The sequence below is a fragment of the Eriocheir sinensis genome, chromosome 52 (genome assembly GCF_024679095.1).
Source record: "Eriocheir sinensis breed Jianghai 21 chromosome 52, ASM2467909v1, whole genome shotgun sequence".
Taxonomy (NCBI): Eukaryota; Metazoa; Arthropoda; class Malacostraca; order Decapoda; family Varunidae; genus Eriocheir; species Eriocheir sinensis.
Genome location: NC_066560.1, coordinates 9,499,376 through 9,516,549, shown reverse-complemented (window position 1 = coordinate 9,516,549; position 17,174 = coordinate 9,499,376). Strand labels below are relative to the sequence as shown.

The 17,174-nt window shown below is 48.6% G+C and overlaps 1 protein-coding gene across 1 annotated transcript; it reads right to left on the bottom strand.

Annotated features, from left to right (window-relative positions):
• Positions 1-1,438: 1,438 nt before the first annotated feature.
• On the bottom strand, positions 1,439-16,579 carry LOC126983034 (uncharacterized). Its single transcript, XM_050835467.1, has 13 exons — positions 16,209-16,579; positions 15,559-15,714; positions 10,909-11,049; positions 9,378-9,518; positions 8,677-8,898; positions 8,240-8,341; positions 7,473-7,663; positions 6,339-6,466; positions 5,319-5,419; positions 4,237-4,387; positions 3,200-3,380; positions 2,829-2,922; positions 1,439-2,462 (listed from the first exon to the last, which is right to left on the bottom strand). Exons 2-13 carry the CDS (start codon positions 15,634-15,636, stop codon positions 1,578-1,580), a joined length of 2,415 nt encoding a protein of 804 aa, XP_050691424.1. The 5' UTR covers positions 15,637-15,714; positions 16,209-16,579; the 3' UTR covers positions 1,439-1,577.
• Between the last annotated feature and the right edge of the window lie 595 nt (positions 16,580-17,174).

Here is a 17,174-nt window from a genome sequence, read left to right as displayed (position 1 = left end):
TTGGGGGGCTTTTATCTTCTCTCACGACTTACAAATTTCGTCTGTCGTAATTTGTATACTGAGGGAGCGAGTTTTAATTTTTGCTTTATCTTGTCTTTCCTTTTGAAGTGTGTGGGGGATAAGTAAACAGAGTAACCAAAGAGGATACGATAAGAAAGCTCCGATATATAGAAACACGATGCATATTTTTTCCATCATTCTTTGACGTTCTTTGACGTTCGGGCTGGATAAGGAAAATATAATTACCAAGAAGGAAAACGATACACAAGATATACTTTTTCCATCATTCTTTGACGTTCGAGGTGGATAAGGAAAATATAATTACCAATAAGGAAAACGATACACATGATATACATTTTTTTCATCGTTCACTCTTTGACGTTGAAGCTCGTTAGGTAAACAGAATAACCAAGAAGTGAAGGGACAAGGCAGCACCGCTAACAAACAGGATACGTATTTTTTTCATCTCCCTCTTTATAGTTTTTATCTGGTTACGTAAAAAGAATAACCGAGAAGAAGAAGAGGATCAGAAACCACCACTACGTAGAAGCTAAATACGCATATAAGACTGGAATCCTTTTTTTTCTCCTATTTATTTTTTTCCTTCGAGTATTCTCCGCCACGATTCATATTTGGAAGGCTACACCGCTCCACGTTTTTTGTCCTCCCCAACTCGTCTTGAAAGCAGTGTTGCCAAGACGGCTTATATGAAAGTCAAGGATTCAGTTTTTCTCCCTCTGTGCTTCGAGTCTTGTGTGTGGCAACTTGTATATTCGAGAAGCGGCGCTGCTTTTAATCTCTGTCGTGTGTGTGTGTGTGTGTGTGTGTGTTGAGTAAGCGCCTTAAGGGGACGAGTTAATAGGAAGAAACGTATGCAATTTTGATGAAGCAATGTGGAGGGCAGGAATCTACTTCTCTCAGAGCATAATTTGGCGCTCGCGTGAACAAGAGCTGGGGGTGGAGGAGGTGGATGTGGTGGTTATGGTGGTGGTGGTGGTGGGAGTGGGGGTGGTGGTAGTGGTGTCGGTGCTGGTTTAAGATTAAGCAAGACATAGCGGCTAACAAATCCTTACCTTTATACCATGATTTGCGGCTCCTTGGGTCTCGGTCAGAGTTGAAGAGAAATAAAAAAAGAGGCGTATATGTATTGTTTTTGCCCCAAGCTGCTGCTCAGAATTATAGTGATGGAGGATGAAATGGTTGAGACTTTCGACCTGTTCGGTAACTATTTTTTTATAGGTACAAGTGGCATGAGACAGGTAAAAATCAGCTTTATATGGTCTACTCGGTGGACTGAGAGACGAGGGGAAGGTGGTATTGGATTGACTGGGAAGCAGGAGGGAGGGAGCGCCGTGGGTAGTCTGGTATTATGCCAGGGTCGGTGCTCCGTGGCTGCACACGCAAACGCTTCCTGTGGCGATGGGTCATGACACACGGGTTACTTTGTGTTACGTTTATTGGGTTGTTGCGGAGGCGCGTCAGGGTGGCGTGGGCAGCCTCGCCCCTTGTGTCTTGGGCCGCCCTCCAGCGTGGGTGAGGGGTGTGGTGAGGGCCTCGCCGGGGTGGGCGGGGGATTGTTAAGCGACAACACGGCGGGGCAGCGGCCGGGACACACGACTGTCGGGCACCCCGAAGTAGCGATCGACACCCCCCGTGGCTGGCCTGGGCGTCGCCGAGGAGGGCGTGGAAGGCGTGGTGGTGGTAGCGGCGGTGGACGCGGCTTGCGCGGCGGGCGCGGCGGCGGCGGCGGTGGGCTCCATGCCGTAGACGTCCTCCATGTCCACCCAGTCCTCCTCCCTGAACACCGGCAGCCCGCGGTCAGGCGTCCCGTAGTTGCCGGAGAGGAAGACCGGGTCAGTGTACCAGGCGGGCACTTCCTCCTCCTCCCCCTCCTCCTCTCCTTGGCCCTCCCGCGCCGCCTCCGGCCCCCGCTGCCCCTGCTGGTCTTGGCCGGCATCAACAAGCGGCCGTTGGGACGTGTTTAGCCTGGCACTCGTCTGTGACCGCTGCAGTTCCCTGACCTCATGCAGCAGCGCCGCCGTGCAGGTAGGCGGTAGCCTGAGGGGCGCCGCGTCGCCGAGCATCTCCAACGGCGGCGTGTGGTCGGGCGTGTCGGCTTGCCCGGGGCTGGGCCTGACGGTCACGCTGGCGTTGAACTGATCCATGACGGCCATCAGCTCGCTGTACAGGTCAAGGGACTGGATGATCTGCTGCTGGCTGTAGCCCTTGAGGTCCTTGGCCGCCGTCAGCAGCTGATCGGCTGCGTCCTTTTGGCGGCGCTCCGTCCACTCGACGCTGAGAAGGTCAGCCGTGACATCATCCACGGATCCCTCCACCTCCTCCAGCCGCACCACCGTTTGATTGGCCGCCTCCACCGCTTCGAGAAGGACGTCATGCACCAGGCCCGGGACACTCGCCGCATCCCCCAGGGCCTGGATCAGCGATTCTGTCCTTGTTCTTCCCTGTAGGGGAAGAGAGAGACATGATCAGGACACCCATCACAAAGAGGTTCATCTTCAGCATAACGCGTCAGCCACGACAATGCCACCACACGGCTGACTCAAGCTCGTGTATCATAGCTGCCTTGATTCACCTGTCTCACAAAGGTCATGAAAGGTGAACTAAGGACAGGAAGCCATCAAGGACTTAAGCCAGAATACAACTGACTCAGCAGGTGCATCAGAGGTTTTGTGATACATTTGTTACGCAAAGGCTATGGAAGGCGTGCTAATAACAGGAAACCACCATCGTGTCGTGTCTGGCGGGCGTGGACGCGAGCATTGTTGGGGCGCGTCACGTCCCCGCCCCGCCCCACCCCGGTGACTCACGGGCTCCTGCGTGGCGTTAGTGTTGGTGCCGCGCTGGCCCAGCCGCGTCACCGCCTCCTTCAGCTCCGATAACTGTTGCCGGTTGTGCTGGTACCTGCGATAGATAGATAGATAGATAGAGGATAGTTATAGATACATAGAGATGAACAGTTATAGATAGGTAAATAGATGAAGAGGAAGAGATAGAGAGAGAAAAATATAGTCATTGAAGCTGTAACTGATTAAATTCCTGACGCGCGTAGCTCAGTAACCCCCCCCCTCCCACTCACTCCCCCCCCTCCACTCCACACACACACACACACACACACACACACACACACACACACACACACACACACACACAGACATCCCCCCTACCCCCACCCACCCACCCGAGATCGATGTTAGTGACGAGCTTATCGAGGAGCTCCGTCATCTTGCGTTCCAGCAGCGGCTCCTCCTCCTGGATCCGCTTGCAGGAGTCGATGAAGGACGTCTGCGCCATCATTACCGCCATGTACGAGGACTCCACCATGTCGTTCAGTTCCTGCATCTCGGCCACCAACACCTGGCCTGCGCGGGGGAACCTTGGCGTCAGTTAAGCCCAACTGTGTGTGTGTGTGGGATCGGGGTGTGGATGTTTTGAGAGGACAGCAAGGATATAGAGGCGGTGATCTACTGTATTTTGAGTCATGAGAGGATCGTGAGGATGCGAGGATGACCTGCCGTAGTCTAATTCTTCGTATATGAAAATACAGTAAAGGTACAAAGGAACCTGTATTACTATGGGTGTTCGTATATGAGAGGACAGTAATGGTGTGAGGGGAGGACCTGCACTAGTCCGGATCTTCGTACATTGGAGGACAGTAAGGGTACAAATGGGGTGAGTGGTTAGCGTGATGGCGCGGTGTCCACTCGTCCCGCCCGCAGCTATAAACAAGCTGGCAATTTTTCAGTCACCGCCGAGTGGCCTAAGACTACCCACATGCTGTCCTGAAGACCACCTGTCAACCCGGACTTTAGATTCTCTCTGAAAGAGGATCACAGATGAGCTCCGGGAAAGAACATGAGCCAAACAAGATGACACCTCCATAATCATTTGCCTGCGCCTTAACGGGCTGGGGCCGACCACCAGACCTCCACCAAGAAAGCCTACCAGCGCCATAGACAAACATTAGCTGAGTCTTCGTATATTCGTCTTAGTATATTCTCAAACTTTAAATGGGTGAGATGCCGAGCTTACTTGAACGCTGAAGAGCCTAGGTGACTAATCCGAGCATTTAGTGGGCCAATTTTGATAAGCAGAACTGGCGCTGTGGGAATACCCGGTGGTCGAGTATCGGGAGAATGCTCGAGTAAGGATGCGAAGGGGAAGTGGCTGTGTGACTTTGTTCATGAAAGGATCACGAGTTAGCGAGGGATGCCTTACCGTAGTCCGGGTCCGTGTTTATCCTTCTCATGAGGACTCCGAAGCGCGTGTGAAGGAGCTTGAGGAGGTCAACGCCCTCGCTGGTCTGCTTGGTCAGGCCGCGACGCAGGTCCTCACTCTTCCTCATCAGCGACTGCAGGAGATCCTTCACCTGGCGGGAGAGAGAGAGAGAGAGAGAGAGAGAGAGAGAGAGAGAGAGAGAGAGAGAGAGAGTGTTTAATGTTTAGTTTCGTAATCATTTAATAGTGAACGTACGTCTGTTTACAGTTATCAAACCTGTATACCGCTGTGTGTGTGTGTGTGTGTGTGTGTGTGTGTGTGTGTGTGTGTGTGTGTTGGAGGGAAATTATCAAGCTTTCCTCAATCTTACCTTTTCTTTAATTTTTTTCCTCTTGTAATTTACCAACGTTTACGGTAAATAGACAAGGCAGACAAAAAGTAAATCTTTCAGAATTTAACTCTCTCTCTCTCTCTCTCTCTCATAACTGTTCAGTGGGGGTCACATTGGGGTTAGGGGGGAGTGAGGGGAGGAGAAAGCAGGGAGTCACAAAGAGGCAAGAAAGTAATAACTGGAAAATGATAAACACGAACACGTAGAATTTAACGAACGCGCAATACAGTCCAGAGATCTAAAGGTACAGTTGGTTTTCGAGTTTTTAATAACGAGGCATATTTTCCCATGTTCCCTTACTCTCAAATTGCCACATATTTCTCGGGTTACCCATAGTTATAAGGCTTTCGTAGGGGTTGTTGCTGGTATTTCCATGGGTAGGTTCATATGGGAGGGAGGGAAGGAATGGAGGAAGAGAGGGAAGGAAGGAATAAAGGAAGGGTAGGTAAGGGAAGGAAAGGGACATTTTGATAACACTTTTGTAGAGGTTGTGGGTATGTCCATCAGTAGTTTTGAGCTTAGTGGTAGTTTTGAGAAGGCTTCTGCATTATGAACGTGAAAAAACAGTCATGAGAACTCGGCTAATCCTCTTTGTGGCCTTTGAAAATATTATGTTGTGAGGATACCGGGCTGAGTGAGTCGCAGGAGGGAGAGTTTGAGGCGCACAGGAGTCAGAGAAGGGCAGACGCACCTCCAGTAGAGTCGTGACGGTGGTGGGGTCTGGGCAGTGAGGGGTCGTCTGAGTCGGGGTGGGGCTGCCTCTCTCCTCGTCATCCTCTCCGCTCGACGTCCCTGTTATGTTAATGATGGTGAATACATTGAGAGTAAAGTAGGAGCATATCAGAGTCACTTGGTACATGACATAAATTAACGATAAGATTAAACTCCTCCCTCCCTAACGATCATTACCTGAAGCACACAGAAAGTCACCTCGCTTCCTTCCCCCCCTTACCTGTACACTTCATTAGGGCCGTATTTTTAAACATTTCGTCACCCAAGTACACATATTTGACAAGGCTTTCACAGGAGTTTGGGGCATTTCCAGGAGTAGTTTCATGACCCTGGTGGTAGTTTGACCCTTCTTCTGTACCATGAACACCACAAAACACTCATTAGAACCTGACTGACCCCCTCTTTGACCTTTAGAAATAGCTGATGTGAAAACCGAAAGTGTCTAATAATACCAATCATGGCCCCCCCCCCTTATATCTCTTAGCCTAGTATTTCTCCTCCCCATTATTTCTTTTCCTTGAGTCCAGTCCCATTTACCCTCTCAACCCTCCCGACCAATAATTCCTTCCCCCTCCTGTCTCTCACCGGCATATGACCACATGTTGCGCCGACTAAACGAAACTTTCCAACCTTACAGCCCTCCCGACCTATAATTCCTTCCCCCTCCTGTCTCTCTCCGGCATATGACCACATGTTGCGCCGACTAAACGAAACTTTCCAACCTTACAACCCTCCCGACCTATAATTCCTTCCCCCTCCTGTCTCTCTCCGGCATATGACCACATGTTGCGCCGACTAAACGAAACTTTCCAACTTTTCAACCCTCCCATCACAATACTCATTCCCTCCCTGTAAAACACTCAGCTACCTTACAGCACCGCACTCCTCATCCTCCCTAAACCCCCTCCCCTACCTTATAAGCCTTCGAACCCTCCCTCCACCCCCTTCTCATCTATCTTCCCCCCGCGCCCCTACCCACCTCTCCTGCGCCCCGCCTCCTCCAGCAGCGTCAGGTTGAGTCCCGCGGCGGCCGTGGCGATGCTCTCTACCACCGAGTTGTTTACGAGGCGCAGCACGGGTTCCAGGTTGCTCAGGGATGGCGATGACCTGGCGGGTGTGAGGGACGGGTTGTGGTTGGTACTTTTTCTGGTTCGTTTTTTTTTTTTTTTTTTTTTTTTTTTTTACAGAAGGGAAATAGGTCAAGGGCAAAGAATAGGATACGGTAATGAAAAAAAAAGCCCGCTACTCACTGCTCCTGTTTGCTTGTTTGTTTGTTTGTCTTCCGGTGTGTCTGCGTCATCGTATATCTGGTCAGTTGGTTGTCTTTGTTTGTTTACGTTGTTTTGTGTTGTGAGTAGTTGCTTATTTCCGTCAGTATATAATGTTGCTTTCCCCCTTATTTTCTCTCTTTTTTTTTTTTGTGTGTGTGTGTGTGTGTATGTTTGTCTGTGTCGCGTCGTATCTGGTCAATCCGTTTTTTTGTCTTATTTACGTTATTTTTTTTTGTTCTGATTAGTTGCTTCTTCCTGTATTTACTTGTCTTGTCTTTCTCTCCTTCCTTCCTTCTTGCATTCAGTTCGTCAGTCCATAATTCATTCATTCATTCTTTCATTCACTCAGGAAGTGTAAGGAAGGGAAGGGAAGGGATGGGAAATGGGGGATGGAGGGAGGAAAGGAAGGAAGGGAGGGAGAGAAGGAAGGAAGGGTAGGGAAGAGATGGGGAATGGGAGATGGAGGGAGGAAAAGAAGGAAGGAAGAGTGGGGGAAGGTAGGGAATGAGAGATGGAGGGAGGGAAAGAAAGGAAGGGAGAGAAGGAAGGAAGGGTAAGGAAGGGTAGGGAGGAGATGAGGAATGGGAGGTGGAGGGATGAAAGGAAGGAAGGGAGAGAAGGAAGGAAGGTTAAGGAAGGGAAGGGACTGGGAATGAAAGGAAAGAAAGAAGGGAAGGAAAGGAGGAAATGGAGGAAGGGAGGGAAGAAAGGAATGAAGGAAGGTTAGGGAAGGGAAGGAAAGGGATGGGGAATGGGAGATGGAGGAAAGGAAGGAAGAGAGGGGGAAGGTCGGAAAAGCGTTATTCTTCTTCAAGCAAGCGCCGGTCATCCCTCTTACTTACGTGATCTGGAGGGCAAGGTCACGGTGGACGGAGTGGATCTTGTTCTTGATATCCGCCACCGCGTCCTGCATCGTCTTCCCGCCCTGCCTGAAGTCCTGCCTCGCCCCCGTCGCCGCGTTCAGAGTCTGCGTGCCAAGGTGCTCCAGCTCCTCCCGCGTCTCCTGCACCTCCTCCTGCAGCTGTGCCACGTTCTGTAGGGGCACGAGGGGCACGAGGGCAGAGGCGGTGTTAATTAAAGTGTGTCTGAGAATGATTAGCTGTTCCCATTAAGTAAAGGAGTTGAATTGTGGTGAGACATGAGAGGTGAAATAGAATAGGTTAGGTTGGGTTGGGTTGGGTTAGGCTAGGTTAGGTTAGGCTAGGTTGGGCTAGGTTAGGTTAGGTTAGGTTAGGTTGGGCTGGGTTAGGCTAGGTTAGGTTAGGTTAGGTTGGGCTGGGTTGGATTAGGTTAGGTTAGGTTGGGCTGGGCTAGGTTAGGTTAGGTTAGGTTAGGTTGGGCTGGGTTAGGTAAGGTTAGGTTAGGATAGGTTAGGTTAGGTTAGGGATGAAATAGAATCAGCTCTCCAGTTTTTCTTTTTCTTTTTATTAGGAACAGTATTTTGCTGGAGTTTTGGTTGTCATTTACTTAATTTAACTTTTATTTTGTCTTTTTGTACTCCTCATTAGAGAGAGAGAGAGAGAGAGAGAGAGAGAGAGAGAGAGAGAGAGAGAGAGAGAGAGAGAGAGAGAGAGAGAGAGAGAGAGAGAGAGAGAGAGAGAGACATTACCTTGCTGAGTCTTTTGTAGAGGGAGTTCTGGAAGGTGGAGAGCGAGCGATCCAGCACCGCGGGAAGGGTTCTCTCCACCTCCTGGGTCACGCTGCGGGATATCTGTGAGGGGAGAGAGGAAGGGGAGGGAGGGAGGGAAGGGAATGGAGGGAAGGGAGGGAGGGTAGGGAATGGAGGGAAGGGAGGGAGGAAGATGAGGAGGAAAGAGAAGGAAAGAAGAAAGGATAGGAATAGAAGTGAAAGAGGGAGGGAAGGAAGGAAGGATGGGAAGGGAGAGGTGGGAGAAGGAAGGGAAGGGAGGGAGAGAAGGAAGAAAAGGGAACGTGGGGAGGAGAAGGAAGGGAGGAAGGGCGTTATTCTCTTGTTTTTTCCCTCTTTCTGTTACACACACACACACACACACACACACACACACACACACACACACACACACACACCATGGCGCTGAGGTTGGTGAGGTCGGAGGCTGTGGAGTCCAAGGATGACCTCGTCTCGTGTCGGTTGCTTGTCCTCTCCACGTCCTCTCCCTCCTCCACCTCTCCCTCCACCTCTCCCTCCACCTCACCCTCCACCAGCCGCATCGTCGCCGCCGCCGCCGCCTCCGCCATCCTGTCCAGCCTGTCCATCCTGTCTATCCTTTCCAACCTCGCTGATGTGTCCTTTGGGAGGGTAAAGAGGGGTGTAGGATGAGGTCAAGGTCATTTTAGGGTCAAAGGATGTTGGGTTGGTTTTGTTTACGTTTTAGTTTCTTTGTTTTATCACGTTCTAATAATATTTTTTCTTACTCTTTTTTTATTATTGTTTAAGTTTCCTGTAGCATGTTTTTTTCTTGGTTTTTATTTTAGTATATTTTTTTTCTGTCCATCTTATCAGTTTTGTTCTGCTGCCTGCTTTTTTTTAATGATATTTTCAGTTTTATTTTTTATCTCATTTCCCTCGTTCATATTTTTTCCTCTTCATCCCTCTCCGATTCCTTGTTTGCTGTTTATTTCCTCCCGTCCTTAGTTTATTTTCTCTTCGTCCCTCTCCTATCCCCTTGTTTTCCTATCCATGTATCCCCCACGTCAAGTTTTAATACTATGAAAAAAATATAGTACCTCCCGTGGCCGCTGCTGGTGAGGGGCGCATCGGACGTTACCTGCAAGTCCCTGTTGGTGGTGGCGATGAGGGAGCGGAGGGAGGAGGTCTCGTGGTTGAGGCGCGCGTCTAGGGCGTCCACCTTCTCCACCAGGGCGTCCACTTTGTCCAGGCGTGACGAGACGGACGAGATCAAGGCCTCCTGCGGGTAGGGTGGAAGGGAATGGAGGTGGAATACTTCACTTTAAGAACATTTGGTTTTGAAACGAGGATATAGTCAAGTGTATCAAGTCACCTCTCCACCCGAAATTGACCTCCCTTTTTGGCCACTCTATGCTATCATCTGTTGTGGGAGCGGCAAGTAGCGGGCTTTTTTTCCCCCTCACTCTTTTTGTTGCCCTTGAACCAGCCGTCTTCTGTGTTGTAAAAAAAATAAAAAAAGACCAACGCGGAGCAAGGTGGAAGCTGTTATCCCTGAACCTGAGAGCACCTGAGACTCGTGCCCGCACCTCCCTATACTGACGCATTCCGCAGCGTGACGTAATGCCTGGCGGACCCGCGTCGATGTGAGGGCCGTGTTCTCAGACTCTCGGCTCTCACAACACTTAGGGTCGCATCATAAGACATTTCGCCGCCCAAGAACACATATTTGACACGGCTTTCGTAGGAGTTTGGGGCATTTCCAGGAGTAGTTTTATGACCCTGGTGGTAGTTTGACCCTTATCCTGTGCCATGAACCTGAAGAAACACATAAGTAGTTTGACCCTTATCCTGTGCCATGAACCTGAAGAAGCACTCATTAGAAACCGGCTGACCCCCTCTTTGACCTTTAGAAATAGCTGATGTGAGTTGTGAAAGTGTCTTACAATATTAACCTTATTTTCAAAGGCCACAAAGGAGATTAGTCGAGTTCTCATGAATATTTAAACGTTCATGGTGGAGATGCCTTGCCATGCTATCACTAGGCTCAAAAAACTACCCATGGAAATACCCTCAATAACCTCCACGAAAGCCTTATCTAATGTGGGTGTGGAAGCCCCGAAGAAATGTTTGTGGATATGAACTTGAGGTATAACACACACACACACACACACACACACACACACACACACAGGAGGAAGAAAAGAAAAGAAAAGGAGGAACTGGAAGAAGAGAAAACGTGGAAGAAGTAGAAGGGGAATTACTCACACACACACACACACACACACACACACACACACACACACACACACACACACACACACACACACACACACACACACACTAGAGCGCTGACCCCCAGACTCTCCCTCGTGGCTGCTGAGTCTTTGGTGCTGAGCTAGAGGGGCGGTGTTCCCTTACCTGAACTCTCGTACCCTTTTGCTTAAGTGAAGGTGGTTAAGAGGCCAAGTAAGAGGACCATTAACATTCCTTGAAGTACAATGACACCCAAACACACACACAGACACACAGGCACCCACACACCCACACACACAGACACTCATAGCTCTTCACATACCCTGAGACACGTCCACGCATAAACATTCACACAGACAATCCACTTACACCCCATTACACCTGCCTACATCCCCCTACACCTCATGGGCACTCACCCCCTTTGCTGCTGAGTCTGTGAGGCGGCTGAGACGAGACTCCAAGTTGACCTCGAGCGTGGCGAACCTCTGAGTCAGCTGCAGAATAGCCTGACTCAGCGCTGGCAGACCGTCCTCAGACTCTGCCCTCAGCGCCAGCCCCTGCGGAGGAGTTTATAGAAGGTTGACGTTGAATGTAAGGAAGAAAGTAATGGGTTGAAATAGAAGAGAAAAAGAGAAAGTGAAGGGGAAAGGAGGAATCCCCCCAAAAGAAATGGATGATGGTGGGAAAAGGAATGGTGAAAAAAGGAAGAAGAAATAAAAGAAAAGGAGAAAAAATAGAGGAAGGAAAAGAGAGGGATGAAAAAGAAAACGAGACTAAGAAGAAAGAAAAGAAGAGAATGGGATGAATTAAAAGAAGGAAAAGGAAAAAAAAAGGAGGAAGAAAAGAAAAGAAAAGGAGGAACTGGAAAAAGAGAAAACGAGGAAGACGTAGAAGAGGAAAGGAGGAAGAAAACAAATAAAAAGAAAGAAGAGAAATGAGAGAAGAAAAGAAGAAAATAGAGAAAGCTGAAGAGGAGGAGGTAAGAAGAAAGAAGAGAACAGAGGGAAGTAAAAAGAAAATAAACATAATAAAAGAGAAAAAGAAAGGAACAAGAAAATCAAGAGAGGAAGGAGAAGAAGAAAGGTTTGTCAAAAGGGAAAAAATCATCGTGAGGCAATTTAGGAAGAGGAAATAACAGAATAAAAAACTCGTCCTTCAAGTCAGTGTTTATGATAATGATGATGATGATGATGATGATGAGTAATTACGAAGGTGTGTAGTGACGTCATAAGTGCTCGTCTGGACTGATGGTAATGATGATTGTGTTTTTCTCTTCTCTCTCTCACACACACACACACACACACACACACACACACACACACACACGTCATGCGGCTGGTGTAGACTCGTAGCGGTCATGTGCGTGTGCGTTGTGTCCTGTCAAGTGTGTGTGTGTGTGTGTGTGTGTGTGTGTGTGTAGGTGAAAGTACAGCGAGACGCGTTACCTGAGTATTGTTACCTGTTTGTCCTTAATGATGCTCGTGTGTGGTGAGGTGAGGTGAGAATACTGATGAACATGCGGAGGTCATGGAGGAGGAAAGGAGAGGAGGAGGAGGAGGAGGAGGAGGAGGAAGCTGGATGGAGGAGGAAAGGGAAGGGAAATGAAAGAAAGGGCAATGAAAGGGAAAGAAAAGGAAAGGAAGAAGGTCATGGACGACGAAAGAAGAGGAGAGAAGAGGAGGAGGAGGAGGAGGAGGAAGCTGGATGGAGGAGGAAAAGGAAGGGAAATGAAAGAAACGGCAATGAAAGGGAAAGAAAAGGAAAGGAAGATAATGCAGAAGAAGAAAGGGGAAGGGAATGCTAAGGGAAAGGAGGAGAAACGAAGGGAAAGAAACGGAATAAAAGGGGGACTAGGAAGGGAAAGGAAGGGAAATAAACGACAAGGGCAGGGAAAGAAAGGGAAATGAAGATAATGGCAAGAAAAGAGGGTAAGGAAGGGAAGGGAAGGGAAGGGAAGGAAAGAAGAGAAATGGAGAAGAGAAGTGTGTGGAAGGAGGACGAGAGGGGGGGGTAGTGAGACGGAGAGAGGGGTCAACGGGGAGGATGAGAAGAGGAAGAGAAGAAGAGGAGGAGGAGAGGAAGAAGAGGAGGAGGAGTACATGACCAGAAGGAAACGAAAAAAAAATATTGGAGAGACAGAGGAGAGAAGAGGAGAGAAGAGGAAAGAGAGAATAGATGGATTGGGGATGAAGAGGAGGGGGTGAGGGGGCGGGGAGGCAGAGGTAGGAGGGAGATGAGGTATGTTAGAGAGATGAGGGGAGGGGAGGGGAGGGGAGGAGTAAGGTCAAGTCTCTCATTACACTCAGAAAATAAATGCTTGCAAGTTTTTTTTTTTCTCTCTCTCTCTCTCTCTCTCTCTCTCTCTCTCTCTCTCTCTCAGGTGGGGAGAAAACAGACAGGTAGCGTTAATGTGAGAAAGGGCGATGTGATGATGATAATGATGATAGTGATGATGATGATGATGATGATGATGATGGTGATGGTGATGGTGGTGGTGATAGCGCTGGGGAGATAAATGTCTTGGTTTGAACTTGAAGAACGGAGGGGAGGGGAGAGGATTGGGAGGTGAGAAAGGTGAGGGGGGCATATGATTAAGGGGATGACACTGTGGTTGGGGAGGAAGGGGAATAAAGAAAAGAAAAAGGGGGAAAGGAAGGGGATGCTGTGGTGTTGGGGAGAAGGGGAGATGGGTAAAATATGATGATGCTAAAGAGGGATGGGAAGAGGAGGGAGAGGAAGAATGGGAGGGAGAAGAAGGAAGAGAGAGGGAGAGGAAGGAAAAGAGAGGAAGAAGGGAAGAGAGAGAAAGGAAGGGGGAGGAAGAAGGGAAGGGAGAGAAGAAGGGGAGGTAGCAAGGTGTAGAAGTGGGCCAAGGAAACGAAGGGAAAGGAAAGGGAAAGATTAGTCGGGAGAAATTCGTCGTTGTCATGAAGGAAAAAAAAAAAAGAGATAAATAGCGATAAAAAAGGGAAGATGAGAGTGAAAGGAAACGAATAAGTAAAAGTCAGGTATAAGGAAGAGAACGTGAGGAAGAGAGGAAGATGGGGGAATGGAAGAAAAGGAAAGGGAAGAGAAAGGGAAGGGGAGAACGTAACAGTATTGGTTGTTTATGGTATAGATGGAAGGGAAGGTGAAGGAAAACAGGTGTGAAGGAAAGGGAAGGAAAGGAAAGGGAAGGGAAGAAGAGAAGAAAAAGATGGGAAGGAATGGAAAGGGAAGGAAAGGAGAGTAAAGGAAAGGCAAAGAAAAGAAAGGAAAGAAGAGAGGAAAGGGAAGAAGAGGCAAGAGAGGAAAGGGGAATTAAAGGGAAGGGAAGATGTGGGAAGAGTAGAAGGGGGAAGGAAAGAAGGGGGAAGGGAAAGAAAGGGAAAGGAAAGAAAGGAGAAGGAAAGACGGATAGAAGGGAGAAGGAAAGAAGGGGAAAGGGAAGAAGGGGAAAGGAAGAAGGGGAAAGGAAGGGGGCAGGGATGAAGGGAAAGAAGGGGGAACGGAAGAAGGGGAAAAGGAAGGAAGGAAGGAGAAGGAGAGAAGGGAGAAGGGAAGTCGGGGGAAGGGAAGAATGGGGAAGGGATGAAGGAGGAAGGGAAGAAGGGGGACGAGTTGAAGGGGAAGCAGGGGGAAGGGAAGGAAGGGGAAAGGGAAGTGGGCAGGGATGAAGGGAAAGAAGGGGGAACGGAAGAAGGGAAGGAGAGAAGGGAGAAGAGATGAAGGGGGAAGGGAAGAAGGGGGAGGGGACAGCGTTATGTTATTGGGGGGAGTAACCTAAGATGAGGCCCCCTTCACACCCCTCCTCCTCCTCCTCCTCCTCCTCCTCCTCCTCCTCAGTTGTCTGTACACTTCCTACCTAATCTTCCTTCTCTTTTTTTTCTTTTTGCTCTCTTCCTTCTCTTCCTCTTTCTTCCTTATTACTAATCCACCGCCCTCTCCACCTCCTCCTCCTCCTCCTCCTCCTAGACCTTCCTCCAACTCTTCCATCACTCGTTGTTTTCCCTGTCACCCATACACTCTCTTCTGCCTCTTCCTCTTCTACTTCCTTCTTTTTTTCCCTCCTCCTCCTTCTTCTCCTCCTCTTCCTTCTCCTCTTCGTCCAAAAGTGCCTCAAAAGTTAATTCAATTCAATTACTTAAAACTGATATTATTATTATTATTATTATTATTATTATTATTATTATTATTATTATTATTATTATTATTATTATTACTACATACCATTATAATATTTACCTAGGTCCATCAGATGAATTCTTTAAAATAAAAGAAAACGAATTTTTTGCAGGGTTACTAAGGAAGATGAAGAGGAAGGAAGAGGAGGAGGAAGAGGAGGAGGAGGAGGAGGACATACTTACCAGGGTGAGTTACTTAATGCGTGGTTTATTATCTCTCTCTCTCTCTCTCTCTCTCTCTCGTGTTTAGTCTGCGAGAAGGAAAAAGAGGAAAGAAGAAGGGAAAAAAAAGTTGTTTGCTTTAGAAGTAATTATGTGAACTCTCGTAGCGTAGGTTTGATAAATAGTGAGAGAGAAGAGAAGGGAAAAGAAGAGGAGATTAGAGAAGAGAAGAGAAGGGAAAAGAAGAGAAGAGAAGAGAAGAGAAGAGAATGGAAAAGAAAAGAGAAGGGAAAAGAAGAGGAGATTAGAGAAGAGAAGAGAAGGGAAAAGAAGAGAAGAGAAGAGAAGAGAAGGATAAAGAAGAGAAGAGAATGGAAAAGAAAAGAGAAGGGAAAAGAAGAGAAGAGAAGAGAAGGGAAAAGAAGAGAAGAGAAGAGAAGAGAAGAGAAGGGAAAAGAAGAGAAGGGAAAAGAAGAGAAGAGAAGAGAAGAGAAAAGAAGAGAAGAGAAGAGAAGAGAAGTGAAGAGAAGAGAAGAGAAGAGAAGAGAAGAGAAGAGGGTAAAATGGAGAAAGGGCACAACTCGAGAATGAAGAGATGTTGAAGGAGGAGGATCGGGAAGAAGAGAACTTAAGAACAGAAGAACATAACGTAAGGAGTCTGCAAGAGGCATAGGAAGAAAACGGAAACGAAGGAATAAAATAGGAGGAGGAGGTGTAGAAGGAGGAGGAGGACATACACACCAGGGTTAGGGAGGGCCGCGGCAGGAGGGTCACCAGCAGAGCCACCACCAGAGAGGCACTACACTCGCTCCCTGCCATCCTTCCGGTCGTGCCTCCCGCCGGCGCCGCAGGAGCCAAGTGTTAGCTAGGAGTCGGGCAGGGAAGGGGCCGCTGCGTCTGTAGGGGCTGCGTGCTGGTGTGGTTTCCCGTTGATCCTTTCTCTCTCTCTCTCTCGTCTCCAAGTAGGATCAACAGGCTTAGATGAGGTCGGCAGTGGTCACGCCTCTTTCCTGGATCGTGTGTCGTGTGTTTGTGTGTATGTCTGTTGTGGCGTTATGCAGTTCCTTTCTTCGTCTTTTTTTCGTCTCCCCTTTTTTTGTCCCTTTTCGTTCACCTTTTCCTCGTAAGTTTAGATTCCCGCGGATTTGCGTGTCATGAGTTCAAGTTCTCCAAAAAGTCACGTTGTAGTTTTCACACACGTACACATTCAGCAAATCTCACACACGCTCACACACACACACACACACACACAGGAACCTTTCACGGAGCCCCCGCACGATGGACGCTCTTACGTGACTGACATAACCTGACGTAACACTGCTTGATCACAACTTATAACACGCGCGGTCTTGCTTTCCTTCACAATATCTAGTAACTTAAAACGCACTGACCTCCCTCACATCTTTTCCCCACTGTTGGCACTATTATGGCACTGACGAGGCACCACTGAAGGAGCACTCGAGGGTTTTCAGTCTTATTGGCACTAAAGTCTTGAGGGTTGAGTTGTCTTTTCTTCGTCTTGATCCTCCGAAGTGTGGCGCAGGTGACGTGAGATGAGGAAGATGAAGGATGCGAAAGAGAAGTGAATGGGAGGCTGGAGGAGGAGATAGAGAACTGAGGTGCGCTAATGAGAGCAGCGGTAAAGGTGTGCGAAGGAAGGCGAGACAGTGAGGAGGTGTTGGAGGGTGGTGGTGGTGGTGGTGGTGGAGGGGTTGAGACAGAGTGCGCCCTCCTCTCTCCACCCTCTCAGGACAACTACCCCGCCGTGCCTTCCTTTCCTCGGTGGTGGTGGTGGTGGTGGTGGTGCCAGGGCGCTGATGATGATAGTGATGATGCCTAACAACACGCCCTCTCGTCCGTCTGTCTGTCTTTCTCTGTTTCTTTATCTTTTTTGTTTTGTTTTGTGTGGCTGTTGATTGGTCAGTCCTGTCGGTCATTTGTCTTTATTCGGCCTATCTGTCCATCTGTCTGTGTGTGTCTGTCAGTCCGTCTTTTAGTTTTTCTTTGATTCTCTGTCTGTTTGCTGGTCTGTTCCTCCGTTTGTCTTTTTTTACCTGTATTTCTTTCGTCCGTTTTCTGTCTATTCTTTGCCATGCACGCAGACACCTCCATTCACGCACGCCACGGCACGTACACAGACGGCCACCTGCATATACACCTGTGTCCTACCTAATTAAGACACGCCGAGCAAGTCATTAGCTCACCTGGCGGCATCTAATTACACACCCAATGATTTCTGATTTCTTATGTGTTATGTCTCAAGCACAACACATGACATTATATTTATACGTCATTTCATAGTAACGCCTCTCAGTGTGTGTGTGTGTGTGTGTGTGTGTGTGTGTGTGTGTGTGTGT